The sequence below is a fragment of the Myotis davidii genome, unplaced genomic scaffold (genome assembly GCF_000327345.1).
Source record: "Myotis davidii unplaced genomic scaffold, ASM32734v1 scaffold226, whole genome shotgun sequence".
Taxonomy (NCBI): domain Eukaryota; kingdom Metazoa; phylum Chordata; class Mammalia; order Chiroptera; family Vespertilionidae; genus Myotis; species Myotis davidii.
The window spans coordinates 3,675,820-3,696,251 of NW_006297224.1; the positions used below are offsets into that span (position 1 = coordinate 3,675,820).

The window sequence follows — 20,432 nt, forward strand, 5'->3', positions numbered from 1 at the left end:
CCTTTTCAAATATTTCGGAGTATGATATCTCCAGATATCATGTCTATTATAGGTTCATAACTGGATCGCTTGAGCCCGGATACAGTCAGAAGGCCCACTGGCTGGCACATGCTTATGGCCTGTGACTTTTTAGGCCTGAGTCTTAAATACTTTAGAAAGCAAGAGAAGCCATTAAGTGGGGAAAATACTTTTACTTATCATCCGTATCCTCACTGCCCTTCCAGGCTAAAAAATGATGTGCCTGAACAATTTATAAAGTTTGAACTAAAATTTCAGGAAACCCAGTTCTCAGATTTAATCTCTGGACTCTGCATAAGGTGAAGTGCTCTTCTGTTATTGACCCATTTCTATGGATCAAGATTTGCTCTTGAACGCTAGTCCCTAATAAAACACTGTTGGAGGCTTTTTTTAAAATTTTTCCTGGAAGGCTAAACTATGTAAACTATGAGACATAAAGAGAATTTTGTTCATTCTTTCTATTTTTATTACTTTCCTAGAACTACAAAAGAGGGCAAGTCTCTTTTTCCTTTATGACTGCTACTTTGGGGGCCTAAATTCTGTTCTCTTAGTGCAGATCATCGAGGTCCAAACAGACAGCACTGGAATTTATATTAGCTCAATGTCAAAATTGTTAGAATTAACAAGCTTTTGATAATTAAAAAAAAATAGTAATTAAGTCAGAACATTGCAGTTCAATCCATGTGGCTATCACTGCAGTAATCTTACATTTATTATTTCACAGCAGGAACTAACTTTTATTACACTCAGGCCATAAAACTGATTTCTTCACTTGGTTTTGAAATGAGCTCTGAATATCTGAGAGCACAGGACTCTTATCTAAATTCAGAGTCCCCAGAGCTTCCGGAGGGCCACAGTGGCACAACCCAGTGACAAACTAAGCCTTGAACCTGAGGAAACCAAACATAGAGAGAGGGGGAGTGGGTTGCGGGGAAGGAGATGAGGTGCCTCTTCCTGCCAAAGTTTGAGGGTCAATTTCCCCTTGAAATCAGTAGGGATTACTCATATTTTTTTCTTAGGGGCAAAATGCTTCTGTACATTCCCTTAATTTATACATTCTTTAAGAACAAGAGAAAGCAAAATTACATTAACAGTAAAAATTTTAAAAAAGGATCCCAGCAAACAGAGATAAGTCATTTTTTTACTTAGCTGGAGTTATATCTCTAAACAGATCTTTGATACAAATGATACATAGGAACCAGCACATTGGAAAACGGACAAGTGCAGAAGTCTATGAGGAATGAGAGTTTCAAGGTGTCACATTTAGCTGGGAGGCTCAATGTGTGTACAGAAGCCACACTGCCAGATTCAGAGAGCAAACCAATGCCTAGAAAAAACACAAAATAAAGGGCTGATTCAGCAGCCACGTGGTTAATTTAATCAATACTGACAGGGAAAGCCAGAAATGAAAATTCAGTAAGTATCCAGTTCACTGGATTCGAACTTGAGGCCAAGAAGAATCCATGCTGTAACTTGAGGCATCTTTTGCTTGTCAGTGTTAATCAACTTAAACAGAAAACTGTCATGTTTCCAACTTCATTTATGATTTATAGAAATCATAATTGTGGTGTGTGAAAATCAAATGAGTTAATAGATATGATGAAGACTAAAGTCATGCCCTGACACTCAGGTAGGGGAGATAATTGGGCATGAAAAAAAGGCATTCAATAAATATGTATCTAAATGTTTTAATCGGCTTTTAAAAAATCAGCTTTTATAATGTAAATGTGGGAGCTTAAAACAGTGGGCTCAGGAAAGACAAAAAATACAAGCTAATGAGTATCCTTGAAATCACAGAAATTTCAAGGAATGAAATTTAATTCGAGCCTGGGGTAGAAAATACTCTTTAAAAAAACTGTCAATCAACAGTTCAACCTTCCCTTTTCCATCTTCTCTCATAGGAAGCTGAAGAAGCAAGGGTTTAAAATGATCTTTCTGACAGTGATGTGGCTGAAAATTCCACATAGCTTCTTAGTCTCCAGGGTCATGGGTCTTTTTCCAGTAAGTTCTTTATCATATAATTGAAAGATACCACAATGTACTTTAACCTGTAAATGATCACAAGTCATAGCTCCTATAGAATTGGCACAGTGGAGTCACTGAAATAATGATGTGGCAGCTTCAGCCCAGCCTTTGAACAGTGAGGGCACCAAGTTCTTTCCTGTGTGTAACAAAAGACTTTGTACTCAACTGCTATCCAAGGGGCTATAAAATGATTGGTTGTCATTAAGCCTATAAATGAAATTAATATTTTATGGGCTCAAATGTTTTGCCACATGGGAAGGCCAGAGGAGAAAATGACAGTATTTCATGTTTTTAACAAAGCTGTGGTGTGTGAAAATCAAGTGAGTTAATAGATATGATGAAGAATGAAATAGGGATGCTCAAGTCAACAAAAGAGGTGATATTTCCCCCACATGCTTTCCAGCTAGAAGATAGTATAACATGGTGGTTTGCAGCGTAGATTCTAAAATTAGACCCTCTGCTTTAAATTCCAGTTCACCACTTGCCAGTTCTGTGACCCTAGGCAAATTTCTTCTCTTGACTTTAGTTTCCTCGTCTATTACAAGAGCACAAGAAAGCAGTATCTGCTTCCTAGGGCTGTCCCGAGGATAAAGGAGATAATTAATATAATGCCTTCAGTCAGTGCAGGCTTTGAGTGTGAAGTACTTTTAGCTATTACTAAGCAAACAATAAGCAAAGCCTTTTTCAAAATCTGACTCATTTTAGCCCCATATCACCTTATTAGCTCATTCCTTTAGTTTACAAGCATCTATTGCATGCCCACTATGAGCAAAGCACTGGATATATAGACATAAACATAACTGCTGCCCACAAGAAGCTGACTGTTAATGTGGGTGGCAAAGAGAGGATTACAATACCCCATGATAAATGCTTTCATGGCAATAAACCCAGGGAAGGAGAGGGTTAGAGAGGATGTTGGGAAAGGCGTCCTGACTGATGCACCATGTCAGTCAGTGCAAGGCATGGTTCTGGGTGCTAGGGGGAAGAAGAGAGTCGAAGGGCATGAAGGTCCCGGGAGGGCTGAAATATAAAGAATAGGAATTTTCTCTACTGAATCCCATGCTTTAGCAATGAACAGAAATGACCAAAAGAAAGTGATAAAGGCCATGAGTGAGCTACAAAGGGTAAAAGGGGTTGTTCTAAAGAGGACTACTTATTTCCAGCTGGCTAGAAGCACATGAGCTTTATAAAAGGAAGTTCCCTGAGCAAAACCTGGAACATGGTATTTTAACAAGTAGAAAAGAAGAGAAGCATTCTTTTTTTTGTCTCTTTCTTTTATCTTTATTGTTGAAAGTATTACAGATGTCTCCCCTCTTTTTTCTGAGGTGTTGATTCATATTTGGTTATAGGAGAAGTAACCACATAATAATCCTTCTTTTGTGAGCTCCTTTTTAGTACTTTATATAAAAACAGGCACCATGATTAGAAATGTATTGTATGTCTAAATTTTATATTTTAAAGTATTTGTTTTCATCTTTATTTTGAATCTAGAACTTTTGAATCTAGAGAAATTTTAGAGATCTGTAGAGTTTTAACTATATGGGCCTTTTCTATTTTTCTACTTTAGTTACTAAAATTGAGCTTTCATCTTTATTAATGCATTTTATACACGTAAATGTAATATCTATACTTGTCATAAAAACACATATGTAATGCCTAATAATTCACTGATCACAATTGCTTCTCAATCCCAAACATATTAAGACCATTTTAATAATACAGTAGAATCAAATCACAAGTAACCACACTTACAGAATTTTCTGAGCAAATTTTCAAATAGATATTATAGTATCCATTCATTATGCATAAAATGCTTTTCAAAGTTATAGTTTTGAAATAATCTCTATATGCTTCTTAAAAAAATTAACACTAACTTAGAAATACCATATCCTTTCAAAAGCTTCAATTCTGTACTTTAATCAGATATTGATATTCTCATAACAAATTAATATTACATACCTGAGTTAGATTATTTCATTCATAATTTGTCTACTTTCCTGAATTTATGTAATCATCTGTGATAAATTTTTGCATTACAAATCTTTTTAATCCTGCTTAATTTAATAAAAAATGCACATTTCAACAATCTCTTGTCAACAATCTCTGTTATAAATAAGTACTTGATTTTACTGTACTATAAAGATTTTTATAAAATAGGGAACATAAATGGCTAGAAAATATAAATGAATTGAATGCCTCGATTTACTTCTGAAACATTTAATTTGCAACCTGTTTATTAGGTCTTGAAAAAATTTCATTTACCATAAAAGTAGTGATGCCATGATCGCCTAGGAATATCTACTAAAGGAAATAAAAATGTGAAGTTGGAGAGAAAAGATGTGCGACCCGCCACCCCTGCCTCCCAAATCACTTTTACCTTTCCATGGACAAGATGAAGGAGCACAGGTCTTTGTAAAGCTTCCAAGTTTTCTTTTCTTATGATTTTGGCTGGATTTTTTCCTTTGAAAATGCTCTTCTCTCCCCTCTTTTGATTCACATTTTCAACATTTACATCTTTGATCTGGAATCATGGAAAGAAACCTATTAGAAAACTTTTCTGTTTCTGTTTTCATCAGATTCTCTGAGAAAAAAAAATAAAGCAATATGCGGGGTTGGCCATAATTTATTCTGTCGTTTTTTCAATTTATGACTCAGAGGACCTAGCCATTAACTTTAAAAGAATGGAGAAGATATTCAACAATCAGATTTTCCAACAATCAGATTTTTAAATTATGTAAAGAAATTTGTGACTTCAGGTTTATGATAATTATGACTAGACGATGGCTCTTTTATGTCATTGTCATTCATTAGTTTTGAACTGCTGTGATCTGATCTCTTCACTTTCTGTACCATTTGTTTGGGAGGAGTCCTGCCCCATTGTACTTCATCTGCATATACAAAATTAAAGATGAAAAGTGTAACTACTGAATAAGCGATACATAATATTTGCTACAGAATACTTGCATTGAGAAATAGCTCAGAGAGATGGATGATGAAATTTTGATCCAATTTGGAAGGCACAATAGCTACTGGAGACATCCAAAGAAGCAAAGATAGCTTAATAAAGATATTGCAATGACACCTCATTATAAAGTATAACAGCAACTACTTATCGGTTACAATAAAGCAGATTTTGGTTTGTGTACCTATTTCACATCAACATGTGAGAGATTAACAGACTTTACTAAAGAAATAATTTGCCTTTAGGTGCTTAAAAAGCAAATATGGAATCACCACATATTAAACTGGGAAAAATCCCAGAGACTATCTTACTTGACCTCCTTTCTCAACCCATACATCTAAAACATTGTAACTGACCACACACTGCCATGCAGAGGAGTACCCAGTTTTTCCTTAGAAAGAATACAGAATAGGCTTACTCCCTCATTGGTAATTCTACCTGTTAGGTCAAGAAACTCAGGAAAACTGGGAGGTCCAATTTATCTCCTCTTTCAGGTACAGTAGTCTCAGTTGTTTTTCACGTGACATTAATTCTAGATTCCTGACTCCCAGAACATTTCAAATGGATTCTAGTTTAATGTGCCTATTAATACGACACATAGAACTGGACATCATACTCTAGTTACTCACCAGCATGTGCCTTCTTTTTGCCTACTTCAACAATTTGGAAAGATTCAGATCACTTTTGATGAGTAAACACTTTAGCTATATGTGTTTTGGTGATAGAAAACAAACTAAATGGTTGTACAACCAAGAACATAAAACAAGTGCTATTGAATGGTACACGTCTCAAGGACTTTGCTGACATATAATGTTTGCATCTTTCTGGCAGAAAATGCCCACCGTGATTTGGATCAGTTGGTCATCATCACCATCAGGATTCCTCCACAGTAAGACGACGTCCACATTGGATGAAATTCGGTAACCCACACTGTCTTGGAGCTTTCCTTTGCCCTGATTCACAAAAACTTCAGTGGAGTATGTGAGTTTGTACAGCCGGTCATTATTTAAAGAGAGACCAGTTGTGTGACCTGCACAGAGATAGTGAAACAAGTCAAGTCTTAGTAATGAGGCATCCATCAGCCCAGGAATGTGCTGTCTTGAAATTGAAGCATTCTCATCTAGTAGAGTCATGCCCAGTGGGAGCTCAGTGAGTATTTGTTAAATGAAAGGTGGTTCTACTTCCCCATCTGCTAAAATCATTGGCTTGAACAGTAACAACAAAAACAAGAAACAATAAGCTTCCATTTCATAAACCTTCATTTGTATCCCTAATCAATAATCAGATTATCTAAGTATTTCTCTGATTGAACTATAGAATATTGTTGAAGAAATGTCACTGTATTGCTTTAAGTTATATGATTTCTCCCCTACCACCCACCTCAGCTTCATCAAGGTGTAATAAATATGATTTTAAGTAGAAGTTCAGCCCTGGGATTGCTTTATAAAATTAATACAAATCATTTGTAAATAAATGCAATGGCTCATTGCCAAAGTTATTTTAGGGGTCAGAAGGCAGTTCTTTTAATTGGATGTTTTGAATATTTAAAGAATATCCCTCCTATGCAATTTACTCTGTCAATTTAATTAGTAAACTTTCAGTACAAAGGTACATTTCAATGTTACACATATGTAAGTTTAAATTAGCTGTGACTGAATAAAATGATGTTTCACTACATAAAACCTTAACACAGGCTTTAATTTGAAAGGCAATTTAATGTCAAATAGTATACAAGTCAGTATTGTGAGCTAAAAATGTTGATACATGGAGATCACACACACTTCAATTCAGTTTAATTTAATTCAAAAAATGTATGAGAGTGGGATCAAGTTTTTCTTAGGGATGACGAAGTTTACAGTCTTACCATTATTTTTCTTTGCATATTTCCTATCTATAGCTCTCAGGAGGTAGTAAAAAAGATTTCAGTATACATTTCTCCTCAGTGCTAATCAGGTTGCATCTCCTAGTTAACTATAATAGGCAACCATAACTCCGTCCCTGCTTCCCCCCAGGATATATGCACATGAGGAAGGTCAGGAAAGGAGGTTAAGATGAGTAGGCCAGAAATGAGACAGTTGAGAAAAAAAGTAAAATTAAAAGTCAAAAATTTAAGAAAAACCTCTGAAAACTCTTTACCATCTACCATCTCCATAATCTAATACAGCACCTACTGCCCAGAGGAAAAAATGGTCAAAATACATTGTCTCTAATAAACTAAGAGTTCTATGTGCATTAATATACAGGGTGTCCCCCCAAAAATGTATGCATACTTTATCAGCTGATAGCTCAATTTTGAAAATGAAATGTATTTAATAAAAACTGCCTTTATCATTATTCAAAGTGTGTGTATATATTTTGGGGGGACACCTATATTTAATCCTCACAAGAACTTAATAGGTATCATTATTAATCAGATTTCATACATAAGGAAACTGAGGGGCACAGAGATTATACATTTTATCCAAGATCACCCAGACAGTTAGGGGTGGAGTCAGGATGTGAACCCAGGCTTGTCTGGCTTTAGAGATCATGCTCTTCTCTATACCATACTTATCTATACCTTTAGGTTGAACTCTATTTCTACGGAGTGAGCTAGGAATTCATGCATTCATTCATTCACTCATTCAACAAGGATGTCCTGAGCATCCACGGGGTGGTGGATACCTTTCTAGGCTCTGGAGCTACACCAGTTAACAAGCAGATAAAATGTCTACCTTTGTGGAGTTTATAAGGAGGAGATGGGCGATAGCTTATATAGTTATAAGTAATAAAAGTATATAAAGAAAAATGAAACAGAAAAGGGACTGGAGATGCTGAGAGAAAGACCTTTGTTGAGAAGGTAATATTCTGGGCAAAGGCTCCAGGCTACCCATGTGGGTATCTGTGGGGAGGGCATCTCCACACTCCTACCACCCATCCTCCCCACAGAAGGAATAGCAGTTCAAAGACCCTGAGGAAAGTTCATGCAGGTGTAATGGAGGAACAGCTGGGAGGCCAAAGAGGCTGGAACTGAGTAAGTGAAAGGCAGCAGAAGGAAGTGAGGTCAAATGGGTACCTATGGGTAGCAGGGAGATCTGGGGCAAGGACTTTTGCATAGACTTAGAATTTGACTCTGAGTTAATGTGTGGCTAAGTTATGTGATCTAACAAACCTTCAAAGAAATGGGATAAGGAATCAAGAACTAGAAATCAGGAAAAGGAAGTGTGGAAGTATGGAAGTGTCCAAGTGTATAAACACAAAAATAGACCATATCCAAGCAACAAGTCAGAACCTCAGCTATGAGATACAGAAGGCAGAAAAGGTCAGGAGAAACTTTGAAGGAGATGAAATCTATGACTCCCTCTAGCCTTCCTTGCCTCTGCCTCTTCTACAGTTTAAGTAGGGACACTCCTGCAGGTTCAAACATTAGCTTTCTGGCCAGGGATGCTATTTTGGGCAGAGAGGCCTTATTTTAATGACATGTATAGAATTCCACACAAGCATAAAGGAAATACATGTTTTATCCAATCCTCACGGTCATTCTGAGAGATAGGCATTATATGAGCCAAAAAAAAGCTGAGTCTGCATTAAACTCAACATAGCAGATATAATGCAGAATTTGACACTTAAATTTACTGAGATCCAAATTTCATGGACTACATGAAGGTGATGTTGCTTGAAGTTACTACAAAAAGTTTGTAGAAAGGTAGCCTCCCTTATATTCTGAAGCTTTCCAAACTATTGTGTTGACCATTTTTTCTTACTTTGACTTTACTGGACAATAGAATGTGAAAAGGGGCAATAAGATTAGTTTTTGAATTTGACTTATTAGTGATAAAACACGGGAAAGAATAAGCCTTGTTTCTCCCAGAACTTTTTCCTACCTCTTTCAACAGGAGATAAACCTAAAATGTTTAAAATAAATGGATTGTGCTATAGTGTTGTCCCTGTTATCCTTTCTTCTTTGATAAATAATCTCTATTGGTTTAGAGACTGGCAACCCTGGGCAATGGGGACATGTTCTATTTATATTGTTGACATAATTTCTTTCTTAAGGTATTGCTCTTTCGAGTATTCAGAATGGCATTTTTGAAGCTAATGTTAGATAAAACCAGAAAAGAAAGAGTCAATACCTCTTCAAGGTTCCCCTTTAAGTGCATCCAGAATTTTTAAGGGACTTAAAATTCCCTTAAAAAAACAACAAACTTAGTTTCAAACCTTTAGGAAATATGTTAAAATACTCATTTATCAAACCTAGATGAACCCAATAGACAGTTAATTGGTTTAAGCAAGGAGACAAAGTAGGGATTTAGGATTCCAACAGAAAACTATAAGGCTGGAAGTAGGGTAGGATGAAGGATAAGGGGGGAAAAATTGAAGATGATTAACATAAATGAATTGAAAAGTATGGGGAAGGCCACAAACTGAGAGAAAGACTGGAAATGAAGAAACAGTTTAGGTTTAGAAGTGACAAAATTAAATAGAAAGTTTTTGTGTGGGTTATGGAAAGTAAAAGTGCTATAAAGAAAACCCAAAGAAGGCACTGAGAATAGATCCACTATTATAAAATATGATTCAGAAAAACTAGGGAAAACTTGAGGTTTCAGAATGTTCACACTCAGCATATCTCTTCTAAATAGACCTTCTTCTGTATTAATCTGAATACCTTCCTCCATTCTCTTCACAGTTCAACATGCATTCAAAACCCACCCAAATCTGGGGATTTGCTAAGCGGTTGCATTGACAATTAAATTTGAGATGAGTTTTGAGGTGCTGCATGGGATCCCAAAAATTTATAATGGCCTTAAACTAAATTCTTCCTAAGTAGTTTGCTTGTTAAATGTAAATTGTTACAGAGAACAAGAAATTTATTACTAAGTCACAGTATATAATACAAAAGGTTATCACACCTAGGTAGAGGGAGAGCTGTAAAGTCCTATACTTTTTATTTATGATATTTGGCATAAGCAGTTTGTACCATGAAGCTAATGGCACTTAAGCTTTGGGGCCCTCACTTGCCAGGTTCATTTCAAGATCTTAGAAGGTGACACTAGCAATGTATACACCTTTTTTTTCAGTAACAGTCGCAAAAGTAAGGTATTTTTGCAATCTTTCCTAAAAATGTCCCCTAAGTTGCATAATCTTCAGGTTCTAAAAATCTGGATTTACCACTGAACTTGTACACAACAAACTGTAGCCAACTGTCATCTTCTAAACCTGTGTGCTATTGTTGCCTATGTGTATTTTTAAATCTTTATTAGTGCATGTATTTGAAAATATTAAGTTATCCAAACTTCTTATTTATAGGGTGGGGCGAAAAGAGGAACCCACAATAACTGCTATATCTCAATTATTTTTTTCAAAATAACCACGGTATATTAGGTTTGATATTATGTTGTAAAAATCACTCAGATTTCAAATATACAAGTTTATTTGACATAATAAAATAGTAAGCTCTCTATATAATTCTCAGATATAATTTACAAACTTTTACATTTTTCTCAAAACATTTTTTTTTCATCCAAGTAAGGGCTGTATCTTTAGATACCAAACATTTCAGAAACTGGTGAGAAATACTGTCTTTAATTCAAGAAAAAAAAAGTGTCATTTGCTTATGTGAAATAATTTAAATTTAGCCCCCCATTTATTGTTCCCATAATAAAGATTGTCTTCCTCATGTGAAAATTTCCCATGCAAAAAATATTGAGGAAAAACTTCAGTTTGTCATCAAAAACCAATTATTCCAGATTGGTTTTAGGAGTTTACGAATCAACTGTTTTATATTAATTACTTAGAGTACATAGTTATTCAAATTGGACCTTATTATGCTAAATGATGTGTTAGATCAATTACCTTTGATAGTACACCCTCTTAAGAGACTATAAAAAAGTGTTACATGCATAACATTTAGAAACCCAAGGAGTGTATTAACTAGTGATTTAAAACAAGATTCCATATTAATACAATCATACTTCTCTTTGAAATTACAACTCCTGTTTTTTCTCTTCCTAAGGTCTCAATTCATAGGTGTGTGTTTTTTAAATCAAATTTACCTTAAAGTAGAAATGGTAACTACCAACACTATTTTTCAAAAGATAATAAATCTTCTTATCCTATATCATGTACTTTTATTTTATGTAATTCACCAACTATGATGATTCTATCACTTCTAACAAGTAATGAAATTAAATACATGCTTTACCATTTCATTCGTAATTCTTTGGTAAGTCACATGCTTTTACATTGGGTCTAATTCTTCTTGATGTCACATTGCTAAGCAACTAGAAGGAAATTTAAAGAAGTGTTTTTTTTTAAGTCCTCTTTTACAATTCAGATGAAGGAGCTGCATTCAGGGAGCAACCAACAGCAGCAGGTAACAATAGCTGGCATCTTTTTTCTCCCTTTTAAAAATCCACCATGAATGAGAAATTGAAACAAGCAGCACACTCAACTGAGGGACTGAATCTAAAAGGAACCTCTGTTTTCTTATTGTATGGAGGAATTTGAATTCGGTTTTCATTCTAACCCAGTCATGCCTTCACAAACATCCCATAGTTACATGCTTTTGAAGATGGTTTAGTTAGAAACTCTTTCACTATTCACACACACACACACACACACACTGCCCTTTCAATGATTAAAATTAAAATTTAGCAAAAGGCAACACAAACTTACCTTTAACAGAAGCCGAGTATGAGGAAATGAAGCAGAGAAAAAGCACAGCTAGAAGAATCATATTGACTCTCCACCCTCTAATGCATCCAGTACCCAGCAAGGAGTCACTAAGAAGTGGACTCTTCTGATGGCAGCAAGGAAATGTCCCTCCTTGGAACCTGCAATGATAATGTTTATCTCTGGGGAAAGGTCAGATTCCAAACTCCAAAATCAGGACCTAAGTTCACCTAAGGGATCACTGTTAATGATTAAACACAGGTGGGCTGTAGTTTTCAGTCTTTCACTCTTGAATTTTTTTACTCAATAGGGAAAATAATTTTCACTTTTGAGAGCTAGTCTACTTGTAAACTCAGAAAAAGCGGTGATACTTTTCTACTCAATACTAATCATCATGCCTATGATATTAAACACCTGTCTTCATGTTTTACTATTTCATGTGGGAGGGTAGTGAGGATTCTCACTCAGCTAACATTAATTGGATCTTGTGTATGTTATGTGCTCATCTTTGGATTTGTTTATACCACATGTATGCATGCTATTAGAATAAATCACCCTGAATTTTAGGCTTGAACTTAAAAAAAATCAAGTTGTACCACCACCAATCACTTCAGAGTAATGTTAGAGTAGATAGAACGTTCATTTCTGAAACCTAGATGACTCTCTTTAGTGTGAAACTATAAGGGATTGTAGTAAATCAGCATTGCCTATTATTAATACACTAGCAGACCTCTAGCTGTATCTGTAACAAGAGACAGAGTTGTCAGAGTCCCCCAATGTGCTGGATGGAGTCGCGGGGCTTTCTGAATCCCATTTCTAGGGAGAGATTCAGAGGGGAAACTCCAGCCCTTAACAATTTTGCTACAGAAAATTTATTAGGAAACATCTCTAGAATCAAAGAAAATACTCTAGTATGGCTAAGACCACATTAACTGAACCAACCTTTATCCTTGGAAACTCCTGGAAGAGACTTAATATGAACCAAACTTACTAAAATGAGGTGGTTTGGGTGGCATGTGGGGTGGTTTTGGCAAAAGGGGAATAAAGTACTGGTGAAAGACTATATGAATGAACTTGAAAATACCTAAGGTCATATTTAATTATAAAATGGGTTCTCAATTGTACTCGTGTCTTTCTGAAAACTCTTTTCTAGAATCTTAACCTTAAGTTTAGACAACCCAGGTAAAAGATAGCCAACTTGATAGGGCCACAAGATGAAACATAAAATTTAAAATCTACAAAGTTTATATAAAAAACTTAAAGTTGAAAATTGTTCATCTTTGTCATCTATTGAGATTAGAACTTCATTTGCTGTCATAACCTTTGTATATAAATATGGCAGAAGTACCTATACAGAAATAAAATGTTTGGTTGTAACTATCACATTAATGTTATAACTTATAAATAACAAGTTTTCCTGAGGTAAATGAACAAGACCAGTCTTAGAAAAATACCTTTGTGAAGAAATGTAAGTTTTTATGAATAGTAGATATTATAAATACAAGGTGATCTGAAAGTTCTTTATTGCTTTACATATGAATAGATTTCTGTATGTTTCCACAATCTCAGCATTACATACATAGGGGATATGAAGCCATTATAGTCACTCAAACTTTACATTCTTATTTAAATTAAGAACTAGTTTGAATCTTATGTGATTCTATGAGAACTGTCTTTTGCATTTCCATTTGAGGCTCAGTTACACAGACTAAATGGTACATGATACGTGTCTCACAGGTAAAAGTACCATTTGTTGTCAGGTACCAGAGTCCAACCAATAAAAGGCATATCACTATTGCCTAATAAATACTGTTCTCTTGAGCATTAGCTTCCTACTGGAAAGCTCTTATAATTCACTGTATTAGTCATTTCTACATAGATTGCTCAAATAAGGCTGCTTCTGTTGGCAATAAATAACATCATTCTTTTCTATTTTGTTATAACCTTTTCTATTTACAACAACACTTGAAAGACTTAAGATTAATGCCAAACACTTTCCATATTCATTGAATTTTGTTACCAAAAAAGCGGCATTCTCCTCTGTTGCTTTGTTGATCAAGCAGAGCAAACATCTATATATATAAAAGGCTAATATACTAAGTGGTCTTCCCTCCATCTGGGTAATGATGTCATGTAGCAACACGTGGCTTCCTCTTCCTAGTGACAACTAGCCTCTTTACAGTTTCTTCAGCCCAGGAACACGACTTGCTTTATAGCCGGCTGGAAACACTTTACCCTGTAACCAAATGTCTGTGAAGCATTTTCCTGTGCCTCATCTCATTTGATCCTCACAGAAGTTCTGGAGCAGATAGATAGGAGACTCGGTGGAATTCTATTTTCTTTTCATTAGCCGGAAAACAGAGATTTAGAAAGGTTAGAAACTTGACTGGACTGAAAAGAAGAAATAGTGGACCTTGAAAATGACTTCAGGTTTTCTCACTGAGCAGAATATAGTCAAACACTGCTGCAGTTAAATATTTTACCCTTTGTTCTCCCTGCGTGATCTACAATAATAATCTGTTTCATGTTGATATTTACTGCTGTGTTGCTGACAATTACCTGAAAGAGAAGTTGGGGTGCTTCACTGGGCTGGAAAAAGTTTAGCTAAATCACAAAGCAGGTCTAATTAAGCAAGTTTGTTCTCTATCTATAAAAGGCTGAGTTGACTCGCGCATGTGCGATACATATAAAGCTCTCACTGGCGCCAATCGCATGTGTGTGTTTTGATCTGTCGTTGTCGATTGTGAATTTGGTTGACACTTCTTTTATAGAGAAAGGGCGAATAGTGGTATTAGAATATTTCTTCTAATTAATTTCCTTTTAATGTGCACAAATTTGTGCACCGGGCCACTAGTTGTATAACATATGTGGGAGATACTGTACCTCCCAAAGCACATCAGCTATTTTACATGACATGTGAAGCAATACAGAAGCACAGCACAGAATAAAAATAACAAGAGCTGCCATCTATGGAATGATTACTATGTAGAATACACTATACTAAGCACTTTAAATTTTTATAGTATATCCTAATACTTATTTTACATTAGAAAAATGAGACTCAGATTTAGTGAAATGATTTAAGGAGTATATACAAACCTTGAAATCGAGACCCAATATTCTCCTTTACTTAAAAATGTTAGAGCATTATCCGTTTTTGCTCAGTGGTTAGAGTGTTGGCCCGCAGACTGAAGGGCTGCAGGTTCGATTCCCATCAAGGGTATTTCCTTAGTTGTGGCTCCATCCCTGGTTTTGGTGGGGGCATGTGTGGGAGGCAACAATCTCTCTCACATTAACGTTTCTCTTTCTCTCCCTTCCTTTCACTCTCTGAAAAAAATCAATGGAAAAAAATATCCTTGAATGCAGATTAACAACAACAAAAATAGAAACAGAAAATTGAAAAGTTGACTTATTATGGATGATATAGAATTATTAATCAGGACTGTCTTTTAATAAATCGACACAATTTGGGGAATGGAAGCTAACAGAGCATTTGGCTGTTGTGGTTAGATGTGCCTGGCTGAAATTACAGAGGAAAATACTGATCTGTGCTAGCCAGGTCAAAAGCAAATAATATATTTTAAGGCAATGACATTCTACTGGTAGTACACGGCACTGCTATACTACTATATTGCAGTGATAAGTAAGAGACTATGAAATAAATGGATGACTAATTCCAAAGTACAGTTGTATTTCTGTTACATATCAGAGGCTGTTAGGAGTTAACTCATTTTCCTTGATTAGAAGATAAATTAATTTCACCCCACTAAATGTGGAAGAAAATGTAGTACCCAATTAGATATAGATGTAGTAGGTCAGGAAGTATGATAGCAATACAGGAATAAAGTCTTTATAGCATTGGAACCACTTTACTCTGTCCTTAGAAAGAATCAATGAAAAAAAATGTTTAGGGGGCACTTCAAGTTATGCTTAAGTGGTTTCAATAAAATACAATTCAGTTAGGGAATTAGCATTGTTACAGCTTTGGCCATTGGGAGCTTTTTCAGTTGGCTCCTGTGTTCCTTTGACATCTGTGTGTGTTTAAGCATTTCCTTACTTTCTGGCACTAAATGTTCCAGTTTCATCTAACATATTTTCATCTTGTCATTTCTCCAAGGAGCTTTGATTCCTTTCGTCGAAGAACTAGAAGTCCAGTGCATCAATTTGTGCACAGGTGGGGTCCAGCCGGCCTGCCCCAATGGGAGCCAATTGGGGGTGGGGCTGGCTGGGGGGAGGGGCTGCGGAGGTTTCGGGGGGTCGACTGGGACCCCGATTTGGCAGGTTGGCCGCCACAGTGCGCACCATAGTGTCTGGTCATTCTGTCATTCTGGTCACTTGTCTTTTATATATATAAAGGCCTAATGCATGAAATTCATGCAAGGGTAGGCCTGCCTTCCCCCAGCCGCTGGAACTGGCTTCCCCCAGGCACCTGGCAGGCACCCGAGACCCAGGCTTTTTGCTCTGGCCGCTGGCAGGCCCCGGGACCCAGGCTTCCTTCGGCCAAAGCTTTGTCTGGAAGGACGTCTGGAATCACATCTGGAATGATGTCTGGTCTAATTGGCATATTACGCTTTTATTATTATAGATGGTATTATAAACCAAGATCTGAGTACAAAATGTGCTATTTCTACATCAAGTCTTCCAAGCCATGAACACAGAATATCTTTACATTTAATTAGATCTTTATTTCCTACATCAGTTTTGTGGTTTCCCTGATGTAGATCCTGGATATATTTTTTTATACCTAAGTATTTCTATCCGGGGTCTAATTTTTTTTTAATTTTGAGTTCCAAATGTTCATTGATAGTAAATAGGAAATCAATTGACTTTTGTATGGTAACTTTGTATCCTATGATCTTACTATAACCACTAATTAGTTCCACAAGGATTTTTTGGGAGAGTTTTTTTACAAAGACAATCATGTCGTTTGAGAATAGTTTTACTTCTTTTTATTTCCTTTTCTTGTCTTAATGCACTAGCTAGGACTTCAAGTATGATATTGGACATGATATTGGGTATATCTGTGTACTTGTTATACTACATATTTTCTGAGTTCTGTCACTTCAAATCTTTTCTCCAAATCACTTTGAATTTTTAGGTTTATGCTGTTCTTTCCATATTCTATCATTTAAAAATTTTCTCATTAAAAATATTGGGTTATACTTTTCATCTATTTTTCTGCTTCATATTCATTTTTATTACAACTTTTAATAGGATTAAACTATGATCTTACTTTGTGGTATACTTTTAGGCTAAATAAGTTATTCTGTACTTTTAAGAGAGAGGAGTGAGTAGAGTATCTTTTCTAGTTAATGGTTCTAATCTAGAGCTTCCTTTCTGGTGTTTTCTTATTTGAGTTCTTCCTCCTCGTCTCTCCCACATTTATCTGGACCTGTTTTAATTTTTTTCTTTGCCTTTATTGTCTATATCGTGATTACTTTTATTTCTCCTCCTACAAGTTCCTCCTTAGTGTTGGGCTTTGTCCAAGAAGGGAGCTCAGGTTTAAGTTTTGAGAGTTCATAGTCCCCATACCCCCACATACACACCCTTCAGCACTTTCAGAGCTTCCTGCTCATTCCCTCGTACTCCCCCTGAAATTATAATCTGCCAGTTTTGCTGATTTCACATTGGTTCCCCTCGCCTTTCAGTGAATACCTGTTGGCAGTTTGTGGTCCTCCCATTCTTATAGCCTTCAGATGCTATGTTGTCTTTCTACTGTTTCCTCCTGCACAGATGTTGATACTGAGTTGATTTGTTCCCAGCCACTCATATTCTGAGCTTTATAAGAAATCTTTTTCACTTCATTTTGTAGCTATGATCTGAGCATGCTGATATTAGCGTTGTTTATCACACATGCTCTACCTGTTTCTATGAGGAGATTCAGACTACACTGCCTCTGTAGTCACCTTCCTAGAGTCTTCAATATTACTTGGGAGGGATGTGAATAAGGAATTGGAAAAAAAACTCCACTATTTTAGACCTTTCCTATAGCTTTGAAATCAATTAAAATTCAAGTTGAAATGATAGGTTGTTCCTGCTTTTACATAACTTTCAAGACATTTTAAAAAATTAGTTTATATTTGGTTTTCCTAACTAGAAATTAATGTACAGTTGTCCCTTTAGGGGCTTGGTTCCAGGATGCCACCACCCCTGGATAGTGAAATCCAAGGGCACTCGAGTCCCTTATATAAAACTAGAGGCCTAATGCATGAAATTCATTCATGGGTAGGATCCCTAGGCCTGGCCAGCCATCAGGGCCCATCTGTGTGGTGACTGGCGGGGTGAACAGAGGGCCCCTGCTGGCACCTGCCCTGGCGGGCCTGGTGCCGCCCACTCACCAGCCCCACCCCCTGCCACCACTGGTCACCTCCCTCTGCAGGAGGTGACAGGACGATTGGGGGGCAGTGCCTGTCCACTCGCCTGCTGGCCCTGGTCCCTGCGGGGTGACTGGTAGGGCAATTGGGGGGCAGGTCCTGCACTGAGCGTCTGCCCCCTAGTGGTCAGTGTGCATCATAGCGACCGGTCGTTCCACCAGTTGTTTCGCTGTTCGGTCGATTTGCATATTAGGCTTTTATCTATATATTGGGGGCCCAGCACATGATTATCTATATACTAGGGGCCCAGTGCATGAATTTGTGCACCTTGAAAGGAACTATGGGCCACGGGGCTGCGCTGGGCACAGAGGCGGGTCTCGGCCCATTCTCCATGCCCCACCTCGCCTCATCTGCCACGGCCCTTGGTCCCATCTGCCGGCAGCCCTGCTCCCACTGCTGTCACTGCCACACACTGACAGCGCCAGCCCAACTTTCACCCACTGACAGCACGGAGTGACTGGGGCCAGCGCTGGGCGCCAGCAGCAGGTGCAAGTGGCAGCTCTGGCAGAGGGTGTGAGTCGGGCTGGCGCTGGCAGCAGATGTGAGCAGGGCCAGGGCCAGCAGTGGGTGCGAGTGCCCGGTGGGACCGTGGCGCACAGGAGTAAAGAATAGAATTTTCAGTAACCACCAGAGGCATGCCCCAATGACAGTGACCAGCACCCCGCCTTGGTCTGGCGCCCCGCTCAACTGCTCCACCATCCCACTGCAGCCAATGCTAGCCATATTCCACGCTCTGCCGCTTGCTGCCGATGCCCGCCATGTTCCGCACAAGCCCCCTGATGATCAGTGCACATCATAGCAACTGGTTGTTCAGTTGCTCTGCTGTTCAGTCTATTTGCATATTAGGGTTTTATATAGAAAGAAAAGCCCAGTGCATGGGATTTGTGCACTGATGGGGGCGTGGCCTACGGGGATCGGCCCACTGTGGGATCACCACTCATCCCAGTCTGCCAAGGAGCTGTGGACCTGCCCTCTGAGCAGCTGCTCCCTGGTCCGGCATCTTCTGTGGAGCTGGAGCATTTGCCTCTCCAGGGGACCTGGTCAGGGCTGGGCCCAGGGACAATAGCACTGAGAGGCGGGGGAGTAGGCCTCAGTTTTGCGGCACCACGAACCCGCCTCCCAGCCTCCAAGGTCAGCTCTGTGAGCCGTGCGGCAGCAGTGCGGCCTGTGGGGAGACTGGAGGTGGCAGCAGGGAGCGAGGAGGAGCAGCCTGGGGTGAGGAGGCAATGAAAGCAACCCCCATCGGCCCAGGGTTCGCAGTGGGAGCAGCCGCTCATCCCGGTCAGCTGAGCGGCAACTCCCACTGTGGTAGCGCACTGACCACCAGGGAGCAGCTCCTATGTTGAGCATCTGCCCTCTGGTGGTCAGTGCACGTCATAGTAACTGGTTGAGCAGTCATTCTAGTCATTCCGCTGTTCAGTTGCTGGGCTTTTATTATATAGGATATAAAAAGCTAATATGCTAAGTGTCCTTCCCACTGTCTGACTGGTCACTATTACGTGCACTGACCACCAGGGGGCACATGCTTAATGCAGAAGCTGCCATGATGCACACAGAGAAACGGCACTGCAGACCTGGCACCGACAAAGCAACATTTGGCTTCCCCCAAGTGGGACACAGGCCCTGCCACCACCCCAGAGCAAAAGCCCACCAAATTGCAGCTGATGCTGCCATGTTGCAAAATGTGGCCCACAGTTCAGTCCAGCCCAGCCGCAAACAGTGGCTATGGGCGCCGGGTAATGATGTCACGTTTTTGTTGACATTTAGAAGCCAAAATTGTCAACAGAATATGTCTGAAGACCAACTATTGCCACAACATACCTCTGAAGCCAGAAGCCAGCATCCTCAACAAAATGTATCTGAAGACCAAATATTGGCGCAACGTACCTCTGAGACTGAAAGAAAGCAATGTCATCAACAGAATATGTCTAAAGAACAGTCATCGACAAGTACTACCAATACTGGTAGGAACTGCCTTCATAGTGAAAATGAGGTAAATGAGGATGCAGTTATAGAACACAGTTGTGGTGGAATGACTGTTACATGTCAATGTTGCCTATCCCTAAATTTCTCTGATGAAAAACCATCTGATGGAAAATTTATTCGATGTTGTAGCAAAGGCAAAGTTTGTCCAAATGATATAAATTTTCCAGAATACTTGGCATATTTAAAAATATTAATGATAGCCCTAACCGGTTTGGCTCAGTGGATAAAGAGTCGGCCTGCAGACTGAAGGATCCCAGGTTCGATTCCAGTCAAGGGCATGTACCTTGGTTGTGGGCACATCCCTAGTAGGGGTGTGCAGGAGGCAGCTGATCGATGTTTCTCTCTCATCGATGTTTCTAACTCTCTATCTCTCTCCCTTCCTCTCTGTAAAAAATCAATAAAATACATTAAAAAAA

At 38.3% G+C, this 20,432-nt stretch overlaps 1 protein-coding gene across 1 annotated transcript in view; it reads right to left on the reverse strand.

The window, feature by feature from the left end:
* MTTP (microsomal triglyceride transfer protein) overlaps positions 1-19,912 on the reverse strand; it is a 55,424-nt gene extending 35,512 nt beyond the window's left edge. Inside the window, exons 1-4 of the mRNA XM_015570007.1 lie at positions 19,852-19,912; positions 11,660-11,817; positions 5,848-6,035; positions 4,421-4,564 (exon numbers count right to left, since the gene is read on the reverse strand). Of these exons, the coding sequence (XP_015425493.1) occupies positions 4,421-4,564; positions 5,848-6,035; positions 11,660-11,720 (393 nt within the window). The 5' untranslated portion in view covers positions 11,721-11,817; positions 19,852-19,912. The remainder of the gene's footprint in view (positions 1-4,420; positions 4,565-5,847; positions 6,036-11,659; positions 11,818-19,851) is intronic.
* Positions 19,913-20,432: the final 520 nt, after the last annotated feature.